The sequence below is a fragment of the Sciurus vulgaris genome (assembly GCF_902686455.1).
Source record: "Sciurus vulgaris genome assembly, chromosome: X".
In the NCBI taxonomy this organism is placed as follows: Eukaryota; Metazoa; Chordata; class Mammalia; order Rodentia; family Sciuridae; genus Sciurus; species Sciurus vulgaris.
The window spans coordinates 61412502-61438015 of record NC_136471.1 but is presented as its reverse complement, the minus strand read 5'-3'; the positions used below and the strand labels follow the sequence as shown (position 1 = coordinate 61438015).

At 35.7% G+C, this 25514-nt stretch overlaps 1 protein-coding gene across 1 annotated transcript; it reads right to left on the bottom strand.

Annotated features, from left to right (window-relative positions):
* Nucleotides 1-19404: 19404 nt before the first annotated feature.
* On the bottom strand, nt 19405-20586 carry LOC306651402 (mitochondrial nicotinamide adenine dinucleotide transporter SLC25A51-like). Its single transcript, XM_079123971.1, has one exon. It carries the CDS (start codon nt 20332-20334, stop codon nt 19441-19443), a length of 894 nt encoding a protein of 297 aa, XP_078980097.1. The 5' UTR covers nt 20335-20586; the 3' UTR covers nt 19405-19440.
* Between the last annotated feature and the right edge of the window lie 4928 nt (nt 20587-25514).

The following is a 25514-nucleotide window of genomic DNA, read 5'->3' as shown; positions in this document are numbered from 1 at the left end:
AGAGAACCAGCCCCAAGTGATCACTGATTTCCAACACCTGTTCCAGTCAGGAGACTACATGGACACCCAATGGTTCCAGAAAAAAGCACAGCTAAAATGGAGGAGAACTTACTTGCAACATGGATTCATCACATCTAAGTCAAGACAACAGAAAAATGGACAGCCCTCAAAGACCCCAACCACCCTATAAACATAAGACTGAAAAATGTTAATCGTGTTTTTTTTTCTCTTGCTTAGACAAAATTATAAGACCTTAGCTACTAAAACAACACATTTCATCAATCAAATTAATGTATATGCATGATCACTACAACACCTTACCTAATTTAGAAAATAAATCAAGGATTCTTATACCTCTGCTGTGGTTCTTGGCACTTCCTCAGGCCTACATGACAACCACCTTGTAGCCCCCAAAGGAACATGGTTTGTTTGTACATCAGGAGTAACTCATGCCTGGCCCTTCAACTTTTCAAGCTTACCAAATGGGATGAATTCTATGCTACTGTTCACATGATTCCTCAGGTGTACTATTATGATGGGGAGGGGGAATGGGATTATCTGGGGCAAATACATTGATCTAAATGAGTGACCCCTGTCTTAGTTCCACTCTTAGTGGGATTAGGTATAGCTGGCTCCACTGTTGTGGGACCACTGCACTCATTACAGGAGACAAAAAGTTCAAAACCTTAAGTCCACAAATAGATCTGAACTTAAAGTAAATTAAAAAACACTGTAAGTCACTTAAAAAATTCTCTTGATTCACTCGCTGACGTAGTTTTACAAAACAGAAGAGGGATAGATTTGCTGGTTTTAAAATAAGGAGGATTATGTATGGCCTTAGGGGAGACCTATTGTTTCTATGCTAAGCACTCAGGTGTCATTTGTGATAGTTTACCTTTGATTAGAAAAAGGCTCAAGGAGAGGGAGGAAAGTCAAAATCCTAAGGGAAATTGGTACCAAAATCTGTTCTCTTGGTCCCCCTGGTTAACTACTTTAATAACCGTGATAGCAGCACATCCCATTCATATTATGTTGGGACTTTTAATTAGGCAACGCATGATAAACTGTTTAAATATGTTAGAGATAGTATCCAACCTGTGAAACTAATGGTGTTACATACTCACTATAATTAACTCTACACTAATGAACCAATGATCTGCTTATGTACATAGAACCAGTGTGGAATGTGATGAACTGACAGATTTGGTTCCATGGTAATGTTATAGGCTAGGCTATATGGGCAATGACTAAACAGACTCCATTTGGTTCTGAGACTCCATGTTATGTAGAAAATGCTTCTCCTATGGGAACGCCTCACCTCTGTACCCATCAACAGTTACTTAGCATGACATGTTTGGCAATACAAAATGACTAAATGACAATTATTATATAATGAAAAATTTATCCTTTTTGATTCCTTTTTTCCTAAACAATGTACCATGTTAACGGTGATATCAACAATTATTGTTTATATGTTAGTACCATTTTTTAGTTTGTACCTAAGTAAGGTCATTTTGATCCACTTCCCCCTCTGATAATAATTTCAGATCTCATGATGTTAGTTTGCAATTTTAAATCATAGCAACAGACATATGATTGACGTACTGACTTATAGTGGGCAGGGCATGGTAGGGCAAGGTGAAGTGAGACAGAATTTTAAAGCAGAAATGCTTGGGACGTGCATTTCTATACTTATTACATGACATAAAGGCTACTGTAAAAATCTAGTATGTTTTTTCTATTTCTCAGGGGAGCTGTTTTTCTTTTTTTTCTGATTTTATTTTCTTTCTGGGTAACTTTAGTTCTGACATTTCAGTCTATAAAAATCAACAATAGACACTTCCCTCTTTATTAAAAGATTGATTTCCAGAAACTTGAGACTATAAGTAGGAAAAACTGAAATTCAGTGAGAAAAACATCCATGTCTCTGACATATATTGTTTGTCAGACAACACATGACATTTTATCTTGGTATTGAAAAGTAAGCAGGTCAACACTGTTTCTAAGCTGTAGCAAAATTAAGTGATAACATGCACTTCCTGGATGCATCGATGAACTTGAGTAGGCAGCATGCAAGGTGAAAGACTGTAGAACATCACTATGAAACCCTTTGGGGCTTGAAATTAAGCTGGTTTATTTTGTCCCTCAATACACAACAAGACAGACCCACTGCTTTTTCCTCTCTAAGTCATTTATAGATAACCAAGCATTTGTACAATATGCACTCCAAAACACTCATGGGCAAAACCATTCAGGATAAAATATTTGTGATTTAGGATTCTTTTGAAAATAACTATGTTCTCAAAGTCACTGGAATAATTTCCTTTCTTGAATACAAGTTTGCACATGAGAGACAGAAATTTATGTCTAGAAACAAATATAACAGGAGAATATACCTTTTCATAGAAAATAAATAGCAAACATAGGAACTTGAAACTAAGCACTGAGTGTGTGTGTGTGTGTATATATATATATATGTATATATATACATATATATAACATATATAACTATTTCACTTTTACAATGTACATTTTAAAACCTTATTGCTTGTCTTTCTTTCTTTCTTTCTTTCTTTCTTTCTTTCTTTCTTTCTTTCTTTCTTTCTTTCTTTCAGTGGTATACCCATTTATTGATCAGCAGAGCCAGGACACAAACTCTACTCCAACATTTCAGCTCTGCCTACAATATTGTGGAGTTTGTAATCTAATCATTAGCAGACTGTAAGTGCTTTCCCTGTGTGCTCCATTTATTCCATTGACCTAAGCTTCCCAAGAAGGATTCAACAATTGTCCCAAAGAAAGAGGGTCAAAGGAAAAAAGAATAAGAAAGGAATATCATGAACCAATAGAATAGAAGAGGCAAATCGAACATATTGACTCAATAAATAATATATGGTATTTATCCAAGGAACTTAAATCAGCATATTATAGTCCTACATGCATTGCAATATTTATAGGAGCACAATTAACAAGAGCCAAGTCATGGATTCAACCTAGGTGTCCATCAACACATGAATGGGTAAGTAAAATATGGTATATATACATGATGGAGTTTCACTCAGCCATAAAAAAGAATGAAATTACATCATTTGCTCATAAACTAATGAAACTAGAGAACATTATGAAAAGTGAAATAAACCAGACTCAGAAAGTCAACAGTTAAATGTTTTCTTTCAAAAGTGGAAGTTGAAAAAGAGATAAAGGAATGAAAAAAAGAGGATCACATGAAAATAAAAGATAGACCAACAGTATAGAGGAAGAGGATCAAGCAGAAGGGAGGAGAGGAGGGAATGGGGAAGTACTGAGGAACAAAAGTGACCAAATTGAGCAATTTTGGGGTAAAAATATGCCACAATGAATCCTGTTCATATATATATATATATATATATATATATATATATATATATAAAATGATAAAGTACTAATTTCAATAATAATAATAGAAGGGGATTAGTAGAATAAGTGGATATTTGGGGAGAGAAAGAGAATGTACTGGGGAAGGAGATTGAGCAAATTTTCATATGTGCATGCTCAAAATGACATAATAAATCCCACTGTTATGTATAATTATAATGCAACAATAAAAAATAAAATAAAAATAAAGATCATAAAAACCGGGGGGTTTCAAGATGGCGGCCTAGAGGGTGGCTGCATTTCATGTTGCTCCAGGACTCAGGATTCAAAAGAGGAGATATTGAGACACTTGGGACCAACTCAAAGCAGCCAGGTGACTCTCACCCCTTGGGGAGGCATCCCGGATGGGACGGTGGTCCCGGAACGCAGGAAACTTTGTGAAGTAGAACTGCCGGCGAGATGCCCCTCCCCCCGCTGGTGCAGTGAACTTGGACAGCTGGGAGCATCGTAAAGGAGGCCGCTCGGCACAGCGCTGGGACTCGGAGCAACCATTGGGGCTCCGGCGGCTGCCCAGGGGAAGAGTGGCGAGGAGAGCTGTGTGGACTCAGAACACCAGGGCCTGCCCTGAGGAGGAGGAGGAGGAGCGTGGCCACTTGGATTTGGAGTGACTGCACCAGAGCTGCAGGCGGTTGCCAGAGGAGAAGCTGCGCGGCGAGGTGTTTGGACTCAGAACGACGCTTCTGAATACCGGGGCCTGCCCTGAGGACAAGGAGGAGGAAGAGGAGCGTGGCCGCTTGGATTCGGGGTGACTACACCAGAGCTACAGGCGGTTGCCAGAGGAGGGGCTGCTTGGCGAGCTGTTTGGACTCAGACCACTTCTGAACCCTGGGGCCTGCCCGGAGGAGTAGGAGGAGGAGGAGGAGGAGGAGGAGGAGCGCGGCGGGTCGTTTGGACTCGCAGTGACTGCATTAGCGCTCCAGGCGGCTGCTCAGAGGAGAAGGCGAGTGGTGAGTTGTTTGGACTTAAAGTGACAGCTCCTGAACAAAGGGGGGCTGCCTGGAGGAGAAGCGTGGTGGGTCGCTTGGTCTTGAGTGGCCACACCAGAGCTCCAGGCGGTTGCCCAGAGGACCCGTGCTGCGGGTCATGTGGACTCAGAGCCACTCAGAGCGACCGCTCCTGAACACCCGGGGAGTTATCTGGAGAAGGAGGAGGAATGGGGAGGGTCACTTCGACTCGGAGTGATTGATTGCCCAGGGCTACGGGTGGTTGGTGGAGGTGGAGGCACGTAGTGAGTTTCTTGGACTCCTAGTGACCGCACCGGAATACTGGGAGGCTGTCTGGAGGAAGAGGCGTGTGGCGGGTCTCTGGGATTCAGAGTGATTGTACAGGGCCCCAGGTGGCTGCTCAGAGGAGGGGCCGCATAGCCAGGCAATTAGGTGCAGAGCAGGGTCCCAGGATCTAGGAGGCTTCTTGGTGGAAGAGCCGCACAGAGACAGGCTTAGGGCAGAGCGAAGGTTCCATGCCTGCGGGCAGATTCTCTGAGGAAGGGCAGCCTAAGGAGAGTCATCTGCAAAGGGTGAGGCTCCCAGGCCCAGGAGGTAGGGCCGGGCCCCTGGGAACTTTGCAGAGGAAGGCAGCCCAGCCCAGGCGGTAGCTGTAAATTGAGGGGAACCTCTAGGAGGGAACTGACCAGCGAGACCTCCCCACTGGGTGAGTCTTCCCTGCTGGGTGAGGTTTCACCACAAGGACAGTAAAACCAGAGACTCAGGCCCAAACAGACCTTGCCTCAGCCCACAGCCTAGGTCCCCTCTGGATCACCATTGATCAACAAGTGGAGGCACCTCTGCCCACTAGCAGGGAATATACCCCACCTGAAGGCCACCACTCCTAGAGAGGCAGCTTCCTTGTGGAGCACCGCATTATCAACTTCCTCCAAGACTTCAGCCTACTGAAGGCTAAGGGTGGATATATATAGAAATCTTCAGGGACATTGTAAGTCAATAGAGGAAATCTGCAATATCTCAGCGGTCCTCTGATACCTGAACAATATGAGAAAACAAGGAAAGAAAATGCTGCAAACAAATCTAGATGTTACATCAATAAAACCCAGTGACAGCATGGCAGAAGAAATGACAGAAAAGGAGTTCAGAATGTACATAATTAAAATGATCAGAGAAGCAAACGATGAGATGAAAGAGCAAATGCACACACTGAATGATGAGATGAAAGAGCAAATGCAAGTATTGATTGATCGCACCAATCGATAGTTAAAAGAGCAAATACAGGAAGCAAAAGATCATTTCAATAAAGAGTTAGAGATATTGAGAAAAAACCAAACAGAAATCCTTGACATGAAGGAAACAATAAACCAAATTAAGAACTCCATAGAAAGCATATCCAATAGGATAGAACACCTGGAACAGAACCTCAGACATTGAAGACAAAATATTTAACCTTGAAAGCAAAGTTGAACAAACAGAGAAGATGGTAAGAAATCATGAACAGAATCTACAAGAACTATGGGATATCATGAAAAGGCCAAATTTAAGAATTATTGGGATTGAGGAAGGCCTAGAGAAACAAGCCAAAGAAATGAACAACCTATTCAATGAAATAATATCAGAAAATTTCCCAAATCTGAAGAATGAATGGAAAATCAAGTTGAAGAGGCTTATAGGACTCCAAATACACAAAATTACAACAGACCCACACCAAGGCACATTATAATGAAAATACCGAACATACGAAATAAAGACAGAATTTTAAAGGCTGTGAGAGAAAAGAACCAAATTACATTCAGGGGGAAACCAATACGGATATCAGCAGATTTTTCAATCCAGACCCTAAAAGCCAGAAGGGCCTGGAACAACATTTTTCAAGCCCTGAAAGAAAATGGATGCCAACCAAGAATCTTATACCCAGCAAAACTTACCTTCAAATTTGACGATGAAATAAAATCCTTCCATGATAAACAAAAGCTAAAAGAATTTACAAAAAGAAAGCCAGCATTACAGAACATTCTCAGCAAAATATTCCATGAGGAAGAGATGAAAAACAAAGAAGCAAATCAGCAAAGGGAGGAATTATCCTAAAGGAATTGTCAAATAAAGGAGGAAACAAGTTGTGTCAAACAAATAAATAAATAAAATTTTAAAAATGAACCAAATGACCGGGAAACCAAATCATATCTCTATAATAACCCTGAATGTTAATGGCCTGAATTCATCAATCAAAAGACATAGACTGGCAGATTGGATTAAAAAGAAAGATCCAACAATATGTTGCCTGCAAGAGACTCACCTCATAGATAAAGATACCCATAGACTAAAGGTGAAAGGATGGGGAAAAACATACCATGCACATGGACTCAGCAAAAAAGCTGGAGTATCCATCCTCATTTCAGATAACGTGGACTTCAAGCCAAAGTTAGTCAGAAGGGATAAAGAAGGTCATTTCATACTGCTTAAGGGAAGCATATATCAGCAAGATATAACAATCATAAACATCTATGCCCCAAACAGTGGCTCATCCATGTATGTCAAACAAATCCTTCTCAATTTCAGAAACCAAATAGACCATAACACAATAATACTAGGTGATTTTAACACACCTCTCTCAACACTGGACAGATCTTCCAGACAAAAATTGAACAAAGAAACCATAGATCTCAATAACACAATCAATAATTTAGACTTAACGGACATTTATAGAATATACAATCCAACCAAGAGCAAATACACTTTCTTCTCAGCAGCACATGGATCCTTCTCTAAAATAGACCATATATTATGCCACAAAGCTAATGTTAGCAAATACAAGAAGATAGAGACACTACCATGTATTCTATCAGATCATAATGGATTGAAGTTAGAAATAAATGAAAGAGTAAAACACAGAAACTATTCCAACATCTGGAGATTAAACAATATACTATTATATGATGAATGGATAACAGAAGATATTAGGAAGGAAATTAAAAAATTCTTAGAGGTAAATGACAACAAAGAAACATCATATCAAAATCTCTGGGACACTATGAAAACAGTACTTAGAGGGAAATTTATTTCATGGAGCGTATTTAATAAAAGAAGTAAAACTCAACATATAAACGACCTAACACTACAGATCAAAGCCCTAGAAAAAGAAGAACAGAACAGCAACAAAAGTAGTAGAAGACAGGAAATAGTTAAACTCAGAGCTGAAATCAATGAAATTGAAAGAAAAGAAACAATACAAAAAATTGACAAAACAAATAGTTGGTTCTTTGAAAAAATAAACAAAATTGATAAACCTTTAGCCACACTAACAAAGAGAAGACGAGAGAAAACCCAAATCACTAAAATTCGGAATGAACAAGGAAATATCACAACAGACAGGATTGCAATACAAAACATAATTAGAAGCTATTTTGAAAATCTATACTCCAACAAAATAGAAAATTTCGAAGACATCAACAGGTTTCTAGAGACATATGAATTGCCTAAACTGAACGAGGAGGACATAAACAATTTAAATAGACCAATTTCAAGTACTGAAATAGAAGAAGTCATCAAAAGCCTACTAACAAAGAAAAGTCCGGGACCAGATGGGTTCTCAGCCGAGTTCTACAAAACCTTTAAAGAAGAGCTCATTCCAATACTTCTCAAAGTATTCCATGAAATAGAAGAGGAGGGAACCCTCCCAAACTCATTCTATGAAGCCAATATCACCCTGATACCTAAACCAGACAGAGACTCATCAAGGAAAGAAAATTTCAGACCAATATCCTTAATGAACATCGATGCAAAAATTCTCAACAAAATTTTAGCAAATCGCATACAAAAACATACTAAAAAGATAGTGCACCATGATCAAGTGGGTTTCATCCCAGGGATGCAAGGTTGGTTCAACATCAGGAAATCAATAAACGTAATTCACCACATTAATAGACTTAAAGTCAAGAATCACATGATTATCTCAATAGATGCAGAAAAAGCATTTGATAAAATACAGCACCCCTTCATGCTCAAAACACTAGAAAAAATAGGGATAGTGGGAACATTCCTTAACACTGTAGAGGCCATTTATGCTAAGCCCATGGCTAATATCATTCTAAATGGTGAAAAACTGAAAGCATTCCCCCTAAAAACTGGAACAAGGCAGGGATGCCGTCTTTCACCACTTCTATTCAACATCGTTCTTGAGACTCTGGCCAGAGCAATTAGACAAACCAAAGATATTAAAGGGATACGAATTGGGAAAGAAGAACTCAAACTATCCCTGTTCGCTGATGACATGATTATATATTTAGAGGAACCTGGAAATTCCACCAGAAAACTCTTAGAACTCATAAGTGAATTCAGAAAAGTAGCAGGTTACAAGATCAATGCCCATAAATCCAACGCATTTTTATACATAAGTGATGAATCTTCAGAAAGAGAAATTAGGAAAACTACCCCATTCACAATAGCCTCGAAAAAAATAAAATACTTGGGAATCAATCTCACAAAAGAGGTGAAAGACCTCTACAATGAGAACTATACAACACTAAAGAAAGAAATTAAAGAACACCTTAGAAGATGGAAAGATCTTCCATGTTCTTGGATAGGAAGAATTAATATTGTCAAAATGGCCATACTACCTAAGTGCTATACAAATTCAATGCAATTCCAATTAAAATCCCAATGATGTACCTTACAGAAATAGAGCAAGCAATTATGAAATTCATCTGGAAGAATAAGAAACCCAGAATAGCTAAAGCAATCCTTAGCAGGAAGAGTGAAACAGGGGGTATTGCAATACCAGATCTTCAACTCTACTACAAAGCAATAGTAACAAAAACGGCATGGTATTGGTACCAAAATAGAAAGGTAGATCAATGGTACAGAATAGAGGACACGGACACAAACCCAAATAAATACAATTTTCTCATACTAGACAAAGGGGCCAAAAATATGCAATGGAGAAAAGATAGCCTCTTCAAGAAATGGTGCTGGGAGAATTGGAAATCCATATGCAACAGAATGAAACTAAACCCATATCTCTCACCATGCACGAAACTAAACTCAAAATGGATTAAGGACCTCGGAATCAGACCAGAGACCCTGCATCTTATAGAAGGAAAAGTAGGTCCAAATCTTCACCTTGTTGGTCTAGGATCAGACTTCCTTAACAGGACTCCCATAGCACAAGAAATAAAAGCTAGAATCAACCACTGGGATAGATTCAAACTAAAAAGCTTTCTCTCAGCAAAGGAAACTATCAGCAATGCGAAGAAAGAGCCTACAGAATGGGAGAATATCTTTGCCAATCATTCTTCAGATAGAGCACTAATCTCCAGAATCTATAAAGAACTCAAAAAACTTTACTCCAAGAATTCAAATAATCCAGTCGACAAACGGGCTAAGGAAATGAATAGACACTTCACAGAAGAAGATCTACAAGCAATCAACAAACATATGGAAAAATGTTCAACATCTCTAGTAATAAGAGAAATGCAAATCAAAACCACCCTAAGATTCCATCTCACCCCAATTAGAATGGCGATTATCAAGAATACGAGCAACAACAGGTGTTGGCGAGGATGTGGGGAGAAAGGTACACTCATACATTGCTGGTGGGGCTGCAAATTAGTGCAGCCACTCTGGAAAGCAGTGTGGAGATTCCTTAGAAAACTTGGAATGGACCCGCCATTTGACCCAGCTATCCCACTCCTTGGCCTATACCCAAAGGACTTAAAATCAGCATACTACAGAGACACAGCCACATCAATGTTCATAGCTGCTCAATTCACAATAGCCAGACTGTGGAACCAACCTAGATGCCCTTCAATTGATGAGTGGTTAAAGAAACTGTGGTATATATATACAATGGAATATTACTCAGCCATAAAGAATGATAAAATTATGGCATTTGCAGGCAAATGGATGAAATTGGAGAATATCATGCTAAGTGAGATAAGCCAATCTCAAAAAGTCAAAGGACGAATGATATCGCTAATAAGTGGAGGATGACACATTATGGGGGGGAGGGAAGGGTTAGTGTTAGTGTTAGAGTTAGGGTTAGGGAGGGGGGCAAGTATGGAGGAAGGAAGTACTGTGTAGAGGGTAAAGAGGGGTGGGAGGGGTGGGGGGAAGGGAAAAAATATCAGAATGAATCAAACAACATTACTCTATGTAAATTTATGATTACACAAATGGTATGCCTTTATGCCATGTACAAGCAGAGAAACAACATGTATCCCATTTTTTTACAATAAAAAAAAAAATAGAAAAAAAAAAGAAAAAAAAAAAAAAAAGATCATAAAAACAACCCTTTCCTAGAAAGTTTGTAAATTTCTTGCTACATATATTCGATTTTATGGCACATGACCTTCCCAGAATAAACCACCATTGGCCAACATTGAGGAATAAAACAAGACAATCACTGAACATGACTAAGAGACACAATGAAACAATAAAGAGTCAGCAGCTGGGATCATTCAAATATGTATTTCCTTGATGTACCATGCACATTGCTCTCTTTCTGAGTAATCTGCCTCTGTTTTAAATAAACTCGAGGATGCATGTGATCCAAAGTAAACAAATGGGCAAATCCTAGGTTGCTATTGAGAGAAAAGTTGACGAGCTTCCAGAGCAGCACTTTATCACCTTCATCATTCTTGAGGAAATTCAACAAACTGCCATTGGCCATGGACTTGGTGATGATGCAAATGGGTTTTTCCTTTGTGACCACATTGTAGAGTCTCATCAGCTTGTCATGCTGAAGCGTCTTCATGAGGTTTGCTTATTCAAGGAGAACTTGCACAGAAATGTTCCTGGGCTTTAGGGTCTTTGCCACCACCTTAGTGTTTTTGTTCTAGTAACCCAAACTGTCCATCACTAAGCCTTTTCACCAACTCGTTGGACTCCAGAGGGATCTCCCAGGCATCTTTATCCCATGGCTTCTGTGGTTTGGGACTAATACATGCCTTCTCCAATCTTCTGTTCAGGCAATCTGATTGCTTTTGGTAATGATTAGTCATGTCACTGATAGAAGGAGAAGTGATTTGTGGAGAGATGTAATAACCTCAATTGTCCAGACTTCTAATTTTGTAGTGCTTAATAACATCACCATGCTCAGGGTCATAGTTTCTGACAGAGAGAAACTTCCTTCTAATGTTTCACTTTCTCTAATAAGAAAATCTCCTGTGCTATTCCCTGGTGCCAGAAGCTATCATTCTGCATCTTTCCTGGTTATAACTTTGAAAAGCTACTCTTTTGTTTCTAAGGTGTTGAATTTGGCTATGTAGCTGCTGGAATGAAGCCTTCTTTCTTTGTGGAATAAACATAGCTTTCCACCATTCTCCATGCTCCTCCAGGACTTTCATCTTCTCTCATTTCTTGAAAGACAGGTCATAGTAGTGTGTGCCATCATAGGGGTACAAGGTCACCACAATGTCTCCTTGCTCCTCTGAAACTTTAGTTTGAAGCCTTTGTTCTGGTAAAAGCTGAGATTCTGGAACTAACCTTTGCTGTTTACTGGACATTGATTGGGTCTCTCACATAAACAGTTTGGTTAGTATTGAGTACTGGTTGAGTCTTCAATCTACTCCATCATCATTCAGATTTTCTTTCACTTTTGATTTTATACATACTATGTTTTGGATTGGTGGTGGTGGAAGGGTGGCTTGAGTTCAAAGCTGGAGGCACAGCGAGATGGCTCAGTTGGGTGGGAAGCTGTGGGCAAAAAACCCAGGACGCTTGTCCAAGGGGTTACAGGCTCTGGGTTGGGGGTGACATTTGCTTCACTTGCAGTGGGCCAAGAAGCACCACTGCCAGGCAGAGAATAGAGCATGGGGCTTCACCATGGGAGAGGAACTGGCTGTTGTTGGGCTGGGTCAAGAGGTCCCCTAAGAACTTTATTTCTAAAACTACTCCTGAAACCTTCCAAAAATTTGAGAGGAAAAAACACTTCTAAATTCATCTTAAGAGATCAGTATAATCCTAAAAATTAATGCCCATTGATAAAGTAACTCTGAATTTCCCCTTTCTCAGCCCCTGGTAGTTGCCATTCCACTCTTTATTTTATCTTTCTGTGACTGACTTATTTTGCTTAGCACAATGGCTTCCAAGTTCATCCATGTTGTCACATTGCAGAATATCCTCATTTGTTAATGCCAGATTCTATCCCATTGTATTATATGTCCATGTCATGTTTTTTCTGTCCATTCATTAATGGACATTTAAATTGTTCCACATTTTAGCTACAATGACGAATCCTATAATAAACACAGTTATGCTAGTATCCCATTAAGATCCTGATTTTGGTTCTATTGGAAAAATTCTCAGACATGAGATTGCTGGATCTTTTGACAGTTCTGTTAAAATTTTTAGAAGGATCTCCACACTGTTTTCTAAAACAGCTGGACTATTTAGTCTTTCAATTTCCTCTAAGTGACTTCGTTTTTGGTAGTGCTAGAGATAGAACCCAGGGATGTGGGAGTGCTAAGCAAGCACTCAGCCAATAAGTCAGCCAAGGTTTCAATTTCTTATATCCTCAACAAACTTTTTTATAACAACTATCCTTAAAGGTGTGAAATGAGATCACATTAAGTTTTCACTTGCAACACTTGATATCTAGTGAAACCTAACATTTTTTCATATACCCACTAACCATTTTTATGCATTTTGTGGAGAACTGTATATTCAAATCTTTTTGATCACTTTTAAAATAAGTATATTCATTTTTTTAGTTTTTGTTACTGATTTTTGTGAGTTCCTGATATACTAGGAATATTAGCCTCTTGTCAGATATATGGTTTGCATGTATTTTTCCCACATCTACAGGCTGTCTTTTCATTTTACTTTTTCATTGGTTATACAGAAACATTTTATTTTAATGTAGTTCAATTTGTTTATTTTTGATTATGATAAAAATCCAAAAATATACTTCCCAAACCAGTATCAATAAGTTTTTGCTTATGCTTTATTCTAGATATTTTATGGTTTCAGATTTTAGTGTTCTCTTTTCTATTTCCAATGGTACATTATAATTATACATAATAATGGGATTCATTGGGATGTATTCATACATACACATGGCATAATTTGCTCTAATTTATGCCCACTATGTCTCTTTGCCCTCTCCTTCTCTCTCCTCCATCCCTGTGTTCTACTTTTCTGATCTCTCCTATTTTTGTGGGACATTTTTGTTGTTGTTGTTGCTCTCTTTTACCCTCTAACTTCCACATATGAGAGAAAACTGAGTCTAATTTATTTCACTGAACATGAAATTCTCCAGTTCCATAAATTTTTAAGTCTTTCATTTACCTTTTGTTGACATAATTGTGTGGTGTAATATTTTAATTTAATTCATGTATGTATGTTTATTCAATTTTTGCATCGCCATTTAAGAAACTGCCATCTCTTCATTTGTGTGTTCCTGTAATTTTTGTAAAAAGTAGTTAGCTGTATATGTGTGAGTTTATTTGTGGGGTATCTTATTCTCTTCCATAGTTTAAGTGTCTACTTTTATCAATATCATACATATAGTTTTCATTACTATAATTTTGAAATATAATTGATATCAAGAATTATGATGCCTGAAACTTTTATATCTCTCAATATTGGTTGACTATTTAGGGTGTTTTGTGATTGCAAACAAATTTTAGAATTAGTTTACATTTGTTTTTGAAAAGTGCCTTTGGAAGTTTATTAGTAATCACATTTATTCTATGGATCACTTTGAGCAGTATAAATATTTTAACAATATTAATTCTTCCAACGCATGTGTATGAGATATTTCAGTTACTTATGTGTTCAATTTCTTTCATTAATATGTCATAGTTTTTTCATCTTTTAAAATGTATTAATATGTATTCTTTTTGATGATATATATTAGGTTGTTTTCTTGATATATATTTTGGGATATTTATATTTTTACTGTAAAAACTGCAACTGATTTTATAGATGATTTATATCTTCAACTTTAGTGAATTAATTTACTTGTTTTAACTGTATGTGTTTGTGTATGTGTGTGTATTCATGCATGAGTATTGAGACTAGAGTTTTCTACCTATATTATCATGTCATCTGGAAATAACGATAAATTTGTTTCCTTTGTATTCCAATTTGAATTTCTTTATGTCTTTTTCTTATCTTACTGTTCTTGCTAGTATCTCCATTATTATCTTGAATAAAGGTGGCAATAGTGGGCATTCTTGCCTTCTCCTGAATCTCAGAGAAATGCTTTTAGTTTTCCCCATTGGTTGTGGGGGTCTTTATTATATGGACATTTCCTTTTATATCTAAATTGTTAAGATTTTCTTTCTTTTCTTTCTTTTCTTTCTTTCTTTCTTTCTTTCTTTCTTTCTTTCTTTCTTTCTTTCTTTCTTTCTTTCTTTCTTTCTTTCTTTCTTTTTTTCTTTCTTGTGAGTTGTACTGTAGATTGAACCCAGTAGCACAATATCACTGAGCTATAATCCCCAGTCCTCCCCCACTTTTTTTGAGATAGAGTCTCACTAAGTTGCCCAGACTGGCCTAAAGTTTGTGATACTTCTGCCTCAGCCTCTTAAGTAGCAAGGATTAGAGGAAGATGCCCATGCCCAGGCTGTTGGGAGTTTTTATCAAGAAAGAATGTTGCACTTTGTTAAATGATTTTTTTCTTCATGTATTAAGGTAATCATATACATTTTTCTCAATGTGGTGCTTCATATTGATTGGTTTTAATATGTTACACTAACCTTGCATGTCAGGATATATCCCACTTTTTCTTAGCATAAAATCTTTTGTTGTGTTGTTCAATAAGTTTTGTATTTTATTGAAGATTTCTGTATCTATATTTATTACACATATTTCTTTCTCTGGTTCTGGTATCAGGATATTGTTGGCTTCATATATTGATTTTGGGAATATTTCCTCTACTTTTTTTGGAACATATTAAGAAAGATGGCTTACTAATTAGCAGCAGTCTTTCATTTCAGCTTAATTATTCCCTTTAAATTTTCTTTTAAGATAGGTTTAATGCTATCAAACTCCTTCATCTTTTATTTGTCTAGGAAAGCCACTCCTGACGTGCAAAGTTTTGAGGTAGTGTACACTGAGTTTTTCAGAAGCCTTTGTATGTTTTATTCTTCTATGATTGCCTTCATTATTTTCTTTGATTTTTTTACAGTTTGAATATAAATGTCCTGGTGAACTATTCTGTGAGCTGAAACTAGAGACCTTTAAGTTTCATGTACATGGATGCTTGTGTCTTTACCACTTTAGGAAAGTTTTCAGCCATGATTTATTTAAATAAGCCTCCTGTCCCTTTCTCTTTCTTCTATTATTGCTGTTATACAGAGGTTAGCTCTTTTGATAATGTTCCAAAAATCCTGTAGACTTTCTTCATTCATTTTCACTTTTTTTCCCTTTTTTTCTTCTCTCAGTATTATTTCCAATGATCTGCCTTTGAATTTACTTCTTCTTTCATCTGCTTTATTTAGTCTTCTATGGAGGTTCCAAATTGCAGTTTTTTCCTTCAATTATTGTGGTTTTCAGCTCCAATATTTCTGCTTTTTTATTCATGATTTGATTCTCTTTGTCACCTGTTCATTGTGTTTTTGTATTTTTCTGATCTCATTAAGTTATTTATCCTTTACTTACATTGCAAATCATTGAACTTTTTGAGAACAATGATTTGAATGTCTTTGTCAGTCAATTTCTGTATCTATAGTTCTTTGGGAATGGTTATTAGAAGTTTTGTTGTGCTTCTTCGGTGGTGTCATGTTTTCCTGATGATTAGTGATTGTTGAGGCCTTGTGAAAGTATATTCACTTTTGAAGCAGTTGCTTCTTTCAGACTCCATGGATTGGCTTTAATATAGAGATAACTTCACTGCCAGGGAGAGAGAACATGCAGGGTTATGCTGATTCACTGAATCCGGTGGTTCAGGTTATCAGGTGTGAGAGAGTTGAAGCTTCCAGTCCCAGAAGTCACGAGTCTCCCTTTGGCTTGTGTGGTTGAGTTCACAATGTTGATATCATACTCACTGGTGACAAGAACTAAGAAAAGTTAAGGATGAGAAGGCTGCTGGGAACCTCAGCTGCAAATTTCTTTCTAGTGGCAACAGGTCAGAGCAAGAAACAATTTAGGAGAAGGCTTGTGGCAAGGGGCATGGGACAATTGATAAATACATATATGGTAGTTGCAATTGGATCTGCTGGCACTAGTGAACTAACTTCAAGAAGTAGGGAGGGAGACGGGTATTTCCCTCCGGTTCTTGAAGACTGTGAAGACTCCTGCACTGTGGTTTTGGGCTGAGGTTCCTGTGGCAGTAGCAACTGGGCCAGCTCTGGGGAAAGGGTAAATGGCAGGGGATGATGGCTCATGAATCTGGATACTGAAGGCTGCTGTGCTGTGTGCCTGGTTTTGAGCTTCTGAGGTTGCAGCAGCTTAGGTGGCTCCCTTAGGAGGTAGTGGGAGCTGTGGTGACTGGAGATTGCAAAGATTAAAAACAAAACAAAACAAAAGCAAGCAACCAACCAAACAACAATAAAAAAAACACTGTGGACTTTAGGTGGTAAAGCAGACAAACATTCTACTGTGACTATACTACTTTTTGGCCTTTTTACTGGCGAAAGCTGTTGGAGTCTTCTACAGGGTGAACCACTGGGATCTACGACAATGAACACATTGGAATCTTTGGCAGTAAAATCCATTTCAGATACCTAGTAGCCAGGAGGTTTGCTGAGGTAATACATGGAGAATTCTGCTGGAGCTCTAGTTAAAGCAGACCACTGGAAACCTTGGTAATTTCTGCTGTGTGAAAGATATTGATATCCCTCACCATCCCTCTTCCCAGTCATGACCAGGCATCTCCTGATATTTAAGTTGTGCCAGTATTCCCAGCATTTTGGTGAGGCAAAACTGAAGTTGATTGTAAAGTGCTCCCAAAAGCTGGGAAAGATGGTTTTCCGCTCTACTCTCTTTTCCATGCACAGAAAACCTGTATGTTTCTTGTAGATGAATTTATCAAGTTGAGAATGTCCTCCTATTTTTCTGACAGTTTTTAAAATCATAAATGGATATTAAATTTGTCACATGCTTTTCTGCATCAGATGATACGTTCATGTGACTTTTTTTAAGGCAGTTAATATGATGGGTTACACTAATTAATTAAACAGTTTTAACCCTTTCATCCTTAGAAGAAATTTACTTGATCATGGTATTTAATACCTTTTAACTGATTGATACATTCTATTTGCTTATTTTTAATGGATTTTTGTTTCTATATTCATGAGATATTGGTCTATAATTTTCTTCTTACATACTCTCTTCTGACTTTGGTATCAGTAATCATTACTTCATACATAAATTAGAAAATGTTCTGTTGTCTTCCATCTTATAAAACAGATTGTAGAGAATTGGTTTTGATTATCCTTTACATATTTGGTATAATGCTCCAATGAAACCACCTAGGTGTAGAGACTTTAAAACATATTGAGTGAGTCATGGTAGTTTGTTTTTGAAGACTTATCCTTTTCATTTGAGTTGCAAAATTTATATGTAGATACTTCTTCTAAAATATTTCTTCTATAATGCTAAAATAGTATTATTTTGATATCATTTTGATGTTGTTGGAGTATGTAACAATATTTTCTCTTCCCAGATACTTTAAAAATGTTCCCTTTCATACTTTTAAGTCAATGTTGCAATTTTTATTGAAAAATAAGGCCTAAACCTCGCAATGAAATGGCAAATTACTTTATCTATTGAAGACTTCATTAGTGATAGTATTATAGAGAATTCAAATGCAAATTTTATCTCATTCTAAAATGCAAACTTGAGAGCTTGGTGTTATTGTGTTTCCATATTCCCATGATCAACTAATAAGTGGCAGAACATGTATTTAAGCATAGAGCAAACTGACTACAAAAGCTTGCTTAAGTATGTACTACTTTGATTTTATTTGGATAGATATTTTGTAACTCAGTTTCTATGGCAAATGCATTTTGATTTCCAAATCCTGACTTATGACTCTGTTTTATTGATATTTTTCATTTATAAATTAAAAAATTATGAAATCACATATATCTGATTTCTAGGTTAATTGGTAATATATAATTAATTGAATTTGATAAGAACAAGTCACAAAATATATAAACAATTGTGATCATTTACATAGTAAAATTAAACTAAAGATGTTATGAAAAAGCATGATATCAAACACAACTAAATATTATCCTTTAATAGAAGCTAGAAGGTTCTACATTAAAAAATGCTTTACTATATTTGAACTACTTTTAGTCACAGAAAAACTATTTTTTAACATCAATTATTATACTTTGACTTTTCTTCTAATGCAAAGTAATAAAAATGATATAATTTTTATTTCACTTGCTTACTATTTGTGTTTGTTTAGTATAAAAATAGATTTTAACGAAGTATTCAGGTTAAAGGGTATAATCTGAAGTTAGGTTCTTAAACAACAATCATTAGAAGAATACCAATTTTAGATGTTTCTCTGTAATAGTGATAAATCAACATATTAGAATATTTTTAAAAACTTTATTGTTAATACTTTTAATCTGTTCTCATCTGGAATAGTCTTACTTTTCATATGGTCTTTGAGCCATTTAATATATATACACCATTTAATGTACAGTCTTGTAGTCTTATATATATTGATCACTGAAATTATGCTATAAATAAAGTTCATTTTTTAATATTTTTTAATATCACATAATATTATCCCTGATAATTTTTGTGTTGCTTCATATTCTCTGCAAACAGTTGTAAGTGGTTCATATTATCTCATCTAATCAGGTGTCATTATATATCTATTTTCTGTATTTTGGAATATTCAGTTTTTTTCCAGTTCTCATTATCATTAATAATTTTGTGATAAATATGTGCATGTGATCTTTTCAAGTAATTTTCAAAAATAACTTCTTTTTTTTTTTTCCTACTGAAACTTTTTATTGTTTTATTTTTGTTGTTGAGGCTTAAGGAAATTAACTTTGCCCATAATTCATGCAACCTGGACTTAGTGACACAAACTTATATTTGAGCCAATTAGTAGTAAGGTCAAATTACATTTTAAGGTCTATTTAGTTGATACATGGCACTTCACCAATGACTCCTCTCATATAACCTTTAGCAAGAACTCATAAGTAGCATTGATTATGCCCCAAGAGATGAGGGACCGATGGTAATTCAGATGGGCACCTCTGAAAAGATTTGTCAGTTTCCTGTCCCATTCTAGCCAGATTGTTTTGAAAACCTTGGGGAAAAACTGAAATTCCCCACCAATCTGAGACTGCATGCGAGTTTTTACAACATTAACTGGAAAAAACAAGAATCCCAACATGGCACCCAACAGACCTCCACAGATAAAGTCATTGACCAAATGAGCACTGTGAGTCGTTGCGGTAGGCAGGTGCTCCTTAATGGGACCTCGAAGACCAAAGAAAAGGACGTTGCTGAATCCATTGCAGAAAAGAATGGGCACCAAACCTCGATAATACTCTCCAATTCCATGACATTTCAATGCCCTGAAAGCCTGATAAGTGTTTGTGAACTTGTCATGGTGCTTGTGGTCTTGAAGCAATGTCTGAACTCTTTCCAATGGAGTGAAAATGGCTTCTGTTGTCCCTGCAAGTACTGCCGCCCCGCCACGGGTTGCAAACTCTGGGGCACTGACGTGCTTCTGGAGAAGGCAAGACAAATCCTCATACAGACCAAACATAAGTGCCAGGGTGGTGGTTTTCTGCATTAATGGCGGAAGAATTCCACGATACAAGTTTCTAAATCCATCCCTCCTCAACTGAAGCACCGCATAGCGGGTTTTGATTCCATAGAGCTGCTGTCGGAACAGGATTTTCTGGATGGGAAATGTGATGGCTACGTTGTTGAAAGCTGCGCAGCAGCCACACAAGTAATGCTTCATCTCACCGACATTTGTGATGTGAAGGGAGATGTCTTGTTTTGAAGACGTAAGGATTGGTGGCCTCTTTTCATGAGCTTCTGAATCCATCATGTTGCTTAAGATCTTTCGTCTTCATGAAGGATTTTTTTAACCTGTGACACCAGCTGAGACTGGTGGTATGAGGGATGATAGTTTTTTGGCAACTTCAACCAATTTCTTCCATTGTTACTGGTTTGTCAGGTTCTTTCTTCTGGAGTCAATTTTGATAACTGGATTTCCATGGCTGCGGGCGCCGGGCCCCACGCCCCGAGCCACCCGCCCGCAGGACCGCGGCGAGCGAGCCCAAGAGCCAGCGCCCGCGCAGGCCCAAAAATAACTTCTTAAGAGCAAAATTATCATATCAGGAAAAAGTAGTTTAAAAAGCACTTTTTTTAGGAAAGATATGGCTATTTTAAAATGAAAATAAACTATTTAAATTTCAAAATTCTAATAACATTATAAAGAATTTGAATGGTAAATCCAGTTTAAATTTTATGTTTTCAACATTTTATGTTATTACCAGATAAATATAATTTTTAAAAATTATTCAATTACATTTTATCACCATCATCAACTCCCTTTATATTCTATATAATGTGTATAAAATAGCTGTTATACAAAGAGGAAATTGGAAATATAAAAGAAAACAAATGCATAAACATGATATCCTATCATCATATGCTTTCTTTAACTTATTCCCTAAGAAATTATGGTATTTGGTTATTAATAACAAAACTCTTTTCATTGTACATGATTGAGCATATATGTCTAGTTTTAAAAATATATTTTTACAATTATAGTTTTCTGATGTTATTTGACAGTAATCATAAATAATACGAGAATAAGGGAAATGGCCAATAATTTATAAGTACTAGAGGTTTAGTTCTTCTCATTAATTTAACGTATTGTGTGGTTTATGCCTGCTCTACCCAATGAAAGTTCAATAACCCTGTTGCTTTGTCACACTAATCGTCATCTATACATAGGCTTATCTATCAATGGCAGTTATTACTTAATAATCATGTAGTGAGAGTTAGACCCAAAAACACGAACATAAATAAATCTCTTATTACAGTATTGATTACAAGATATCAGAGTTTCCTTTCACAACAATTTGCTACATAGTTTGTTTTTACCAATCTTTGTGGTGGTAATCAACTGAATCAGAGGGTTGAGAGTGATAAAAATTTGAAAATTTAATCCTTGTTTGCATTATTACATTCAAGTATGTAAGTTAGAAAGTCATTTCAAAGAAAGACAATTACAGGGTAGTGGCATGAAAAAAGTTTAAAATTTAGGAAAATTGAGCTCTTTTTTCCCCCCATAATTTCTTATGTGAGTAATCTTGGACTAAGATATAAACTTTTCTGATATTCCTCTTCCTTGCATGAAATGGAAAATAATCTAATTAATGGGTGAGTAGTTAAAATTATGTCATCTAACATCAAGTGCCTAGTAAAGGGTGACTGCTCTTATTATCACTAACTATATGAGATTGTAATCATTACCACCTTGATTTTGGTTTCATGTCAACTTCCTAAAATCTGTTCATATACTCTAAAATTTATGTGTTAAGTATTCTAATTTTTTAAAGCTAAAATTACTGTTCTGACATTATAGTATAATGAGTTTATGCTAATAAAATGCTTAAGTTCTTCAGTGGAAAAATTATAGGTTGAAATGATTTTAGGACATTCTGTAATTAGGACTGAATTTCTCCTTTTAGAACAATTAAATAGATAAATAAATACTTGGGTACACACTCAGACATATATAAACCAAGTATATTGACAAACAAAATATTTTGATATTAAAATAAGATTTTGAATTTAACATTAATGAAGGTGGAATATCTTGCTGCTCAGTGTGCAAGTAGATAATGATGGGAAGAGATTGCCTCATCTTCCTTCACTACTTGCAGCTATTTGACAGAAAGCCAAAGACTGAGAGTAGCGTGAAAAGGAGCATAATGACCTTCAGTGTATAACCTCAATTGGTAGATAATGTTCTTATAAGTGGTTTTTGAAATATTTTATATTCATAATAGTGTTATAGATTCAATCCTACAAAATATAGTTTTCTGAATTTTAGAGTCAATATCAAGTAATATTATATAAAGTATATCCCTAATGGAGTATGCAAAGGCAGGAAAGCATCAACATATCAAAAATAATATTTATCATTTCAGCAAAAATAAGTTCATTGACTTCTAAGTAAAAGGTTTAATAAATATTTTAAACTCCCAAATGTCTTAAATCATTGTAAGATGATATGAATAAATAACAAAGAACATTTACAATGAAAAGTCATTATATTAATTTGTTTTATAATCATGGCATTACTGGATAAATACAATTAAATGTTATGTCTCAATACACTATTTTTCTTCATCTGGCAAGAGAAATCATTCTCTTTTGAATCTTTTTGAAATCATTCTATTCTGTATTGAATTCTAAATAAACTTTAATACACTCCCTTCCTGCCAATATCATTTCATGATTGTTTTTCTTTTTGTTGTTAATTTAAATCAGTTTCCAGATGATAGGCCTAAGTCGTAAACTAAGATGGAGATATATTCTTCATCTTTTTTTCAAACTGAAATTTTTCCCTGACTTAAGTGTTGCACCTAAGAAGTCAACATAATTTAGCAATATTGATTTTATTTACACATATCTTTCATATGCATAGATATTTCAAGCAAGACAAAGAGTTATGAATATATATAAATATATAACCAGTTATTATTTAATGGATGGTTTTTCACTGATAGAAATTCTCTAATGTGAGATCCCCTATTTGGAATTTCTAATATTAAATATAACTTCAGTAATACTAGTTCTTTCCTCTTGCCTGAGATATTCATCTTGCTCGTAATTTTCTGTATATTACTTGATGCTGAATTTGGCTGTTCTTTCAGTTATGTTCAAAAATAGAAAAATTAGAAGAGACCTACCTTTGTGTAAAAGAAAAGATATTATCTCCACAAAATAGTTTCTAAAACTATGAGATTTTGAGTTCTTTTTGTAAAGATGGAAATTGTTGAGCAATAATGTGATCTAAAAAACAGGGTTTATGTGTACTGTTAACTTATATGCACAAGCCCACCTTTGAAAATATCTCACAATCAGCAGGAAATTATTTAACATTTGTTTACTACATACATACAAACATACATATACATACATACAAATATATGTAGATATAGAAGGGAAATTAGAAACTCCTCTCTTGGAACAAAAGTATAATATGTTCTTTTAAAATCTTCCAAATATTTAGAATTACTGCCTTAAAACACTCTTGAATAAACATAATGAATCATTTCAGTTCCATATACTATAATGACTTAAGAGAACAAATACAAAGAAATAAATGAGAAATAATGACAAAATACAATCAATCAACAAATATATGAAAAAATTTTCAACATCTCTAGCAGTTAGAGAAATGCAAAGGAAGTGAAAGAGCATTTCAATAAGAGAGATTCTGAAAATTAGAAAACATAAATTTTTAAAATGACTCAAAAAATCAAATTAAAAATTTAGTTGAAAGAATCTCCAATGGATTAGACTTCATAGAAGAAAGATTTCATCAAACTTCAAAAGAAAATAAATAATCTTGGAATAAAATTAGTACTAAGAAAAGATGATAAAAGAGCATGACCAGAAGATTCAGAAATGTGGGAGAAAATTATGATATTAAGTCTATAATTACTAGAGTCATCTTCTGTAAAGAGTCTATTCAATTCCTTTGCCCATTTATTGATTGGATTGTTTGGGTTTTTTGATGATAAGTTTTTTGAGTTCTTTGTATATTTTGAAGATTAATGTCCTATCTGTGGTGCAGATGGCAATGACCTTCTCCCATTCTTTAGGATCTCTCTTCATGTTCTTGAAAAGTTCTTTTGCTGTGAAGGAGCTTTTTAGTTTGAAATCATCTCTTTTATTGATTCTTGATTTTACTTCTTGCACTTTAGGAGTCTTGTTGAAAAGTTAGTTCCTATGTTGCCATGATGGGGAATTGGGCCTACTTTTTCCTCTAGTAGGCACAGGGTTTCTGGTTCCCAGGTCTTTGATTCACTTTGAGCTGAGTTTTGTGCAGAGTGAGAGATAGAGATTTAATTTCATTTTACTGCATATGGATTTCCAGTAATTCCAACACCATTTGTTGAAAAGGCTATCTTTTCTCCAATGTATGTTTATGGTGCCTTTATCTAGTATGAGATAACTGTATTTATGTGGGTTTGTCTCTGTGTCTTCTATTCTGTTCAACTGGTTTTCATGTCTATTTTTGTGCCAATACCATGCTGTTTTTTTTACTGTAGTGCCGTAATATAGTTTAAGATTGGCATTGTGATGCCTGATTTCTTTTGTATTCTGGGAATCTTATTTTTCCAAATGAATTTCATGACTGCTTTTTCTATTTCTTTGAAGAATGTCACTGAAATTTTAATAGAAATTGCATAAAATCTGTATAGTGCTTTTGATAATTTGGCCATTTTGACCATATTAATTCTGCTTATGCATGAACATGGGGTAGCCTTCTATCTTCTAAGGTCTTCTTCAATTTCTTTTTTTAGTGTTCTGAAGTTTTCGTTGTAGAGGTCTTTCACCCCTTTTGTTAGATTGATTCCCCAATATTTTATTTCTCTGGAGAGTATTGTGAATGGGATAGTTTTCCTAATTACTCTTTCAGCTGATTCATCATTGCTATATAGGAAAGCAATTATTTTAGTGATGTTAATTTTACATCCTTATACTTTGCTGAATTTTTTAATGCATTCTAAAAATTTTCTGGTAGAGTTTTTTGGGTCTTCTAAATATAGAATCTTGTGGTCAACAAATGGGGATAGTTTGAGCTTTTACTTTCCTATTTGTCTCTCTTTAATTTTGTTCTGTCTAATTGCTCTGGCTAGAGTTTCAAGGACCATATTGAATAGAAATGGTGAAAGAAAGATTCTGTCTCACTCCATTCAAAATGGCAATCATCAAGAATACAAGCAACAATAAATGTCGGAAAGGATGTAGGAAATAGGTTCACTCATTCATTGCTGTTAGATCTAAAAAAGGATGGAAAGCAGTATGGAGAATATTCAAAAAACTTGAAATGGAACCACCATTTGACCCAGTTATCCCACTCCTTGGTATGTATGTAAAGGTCATAAAATAAGCATACTACAGTGATGCAGCCAAATCAATGTTTATAACAGCTTAATTCATAATAGTTAAGCTATGGAAACAACCTAGGTAACTTTA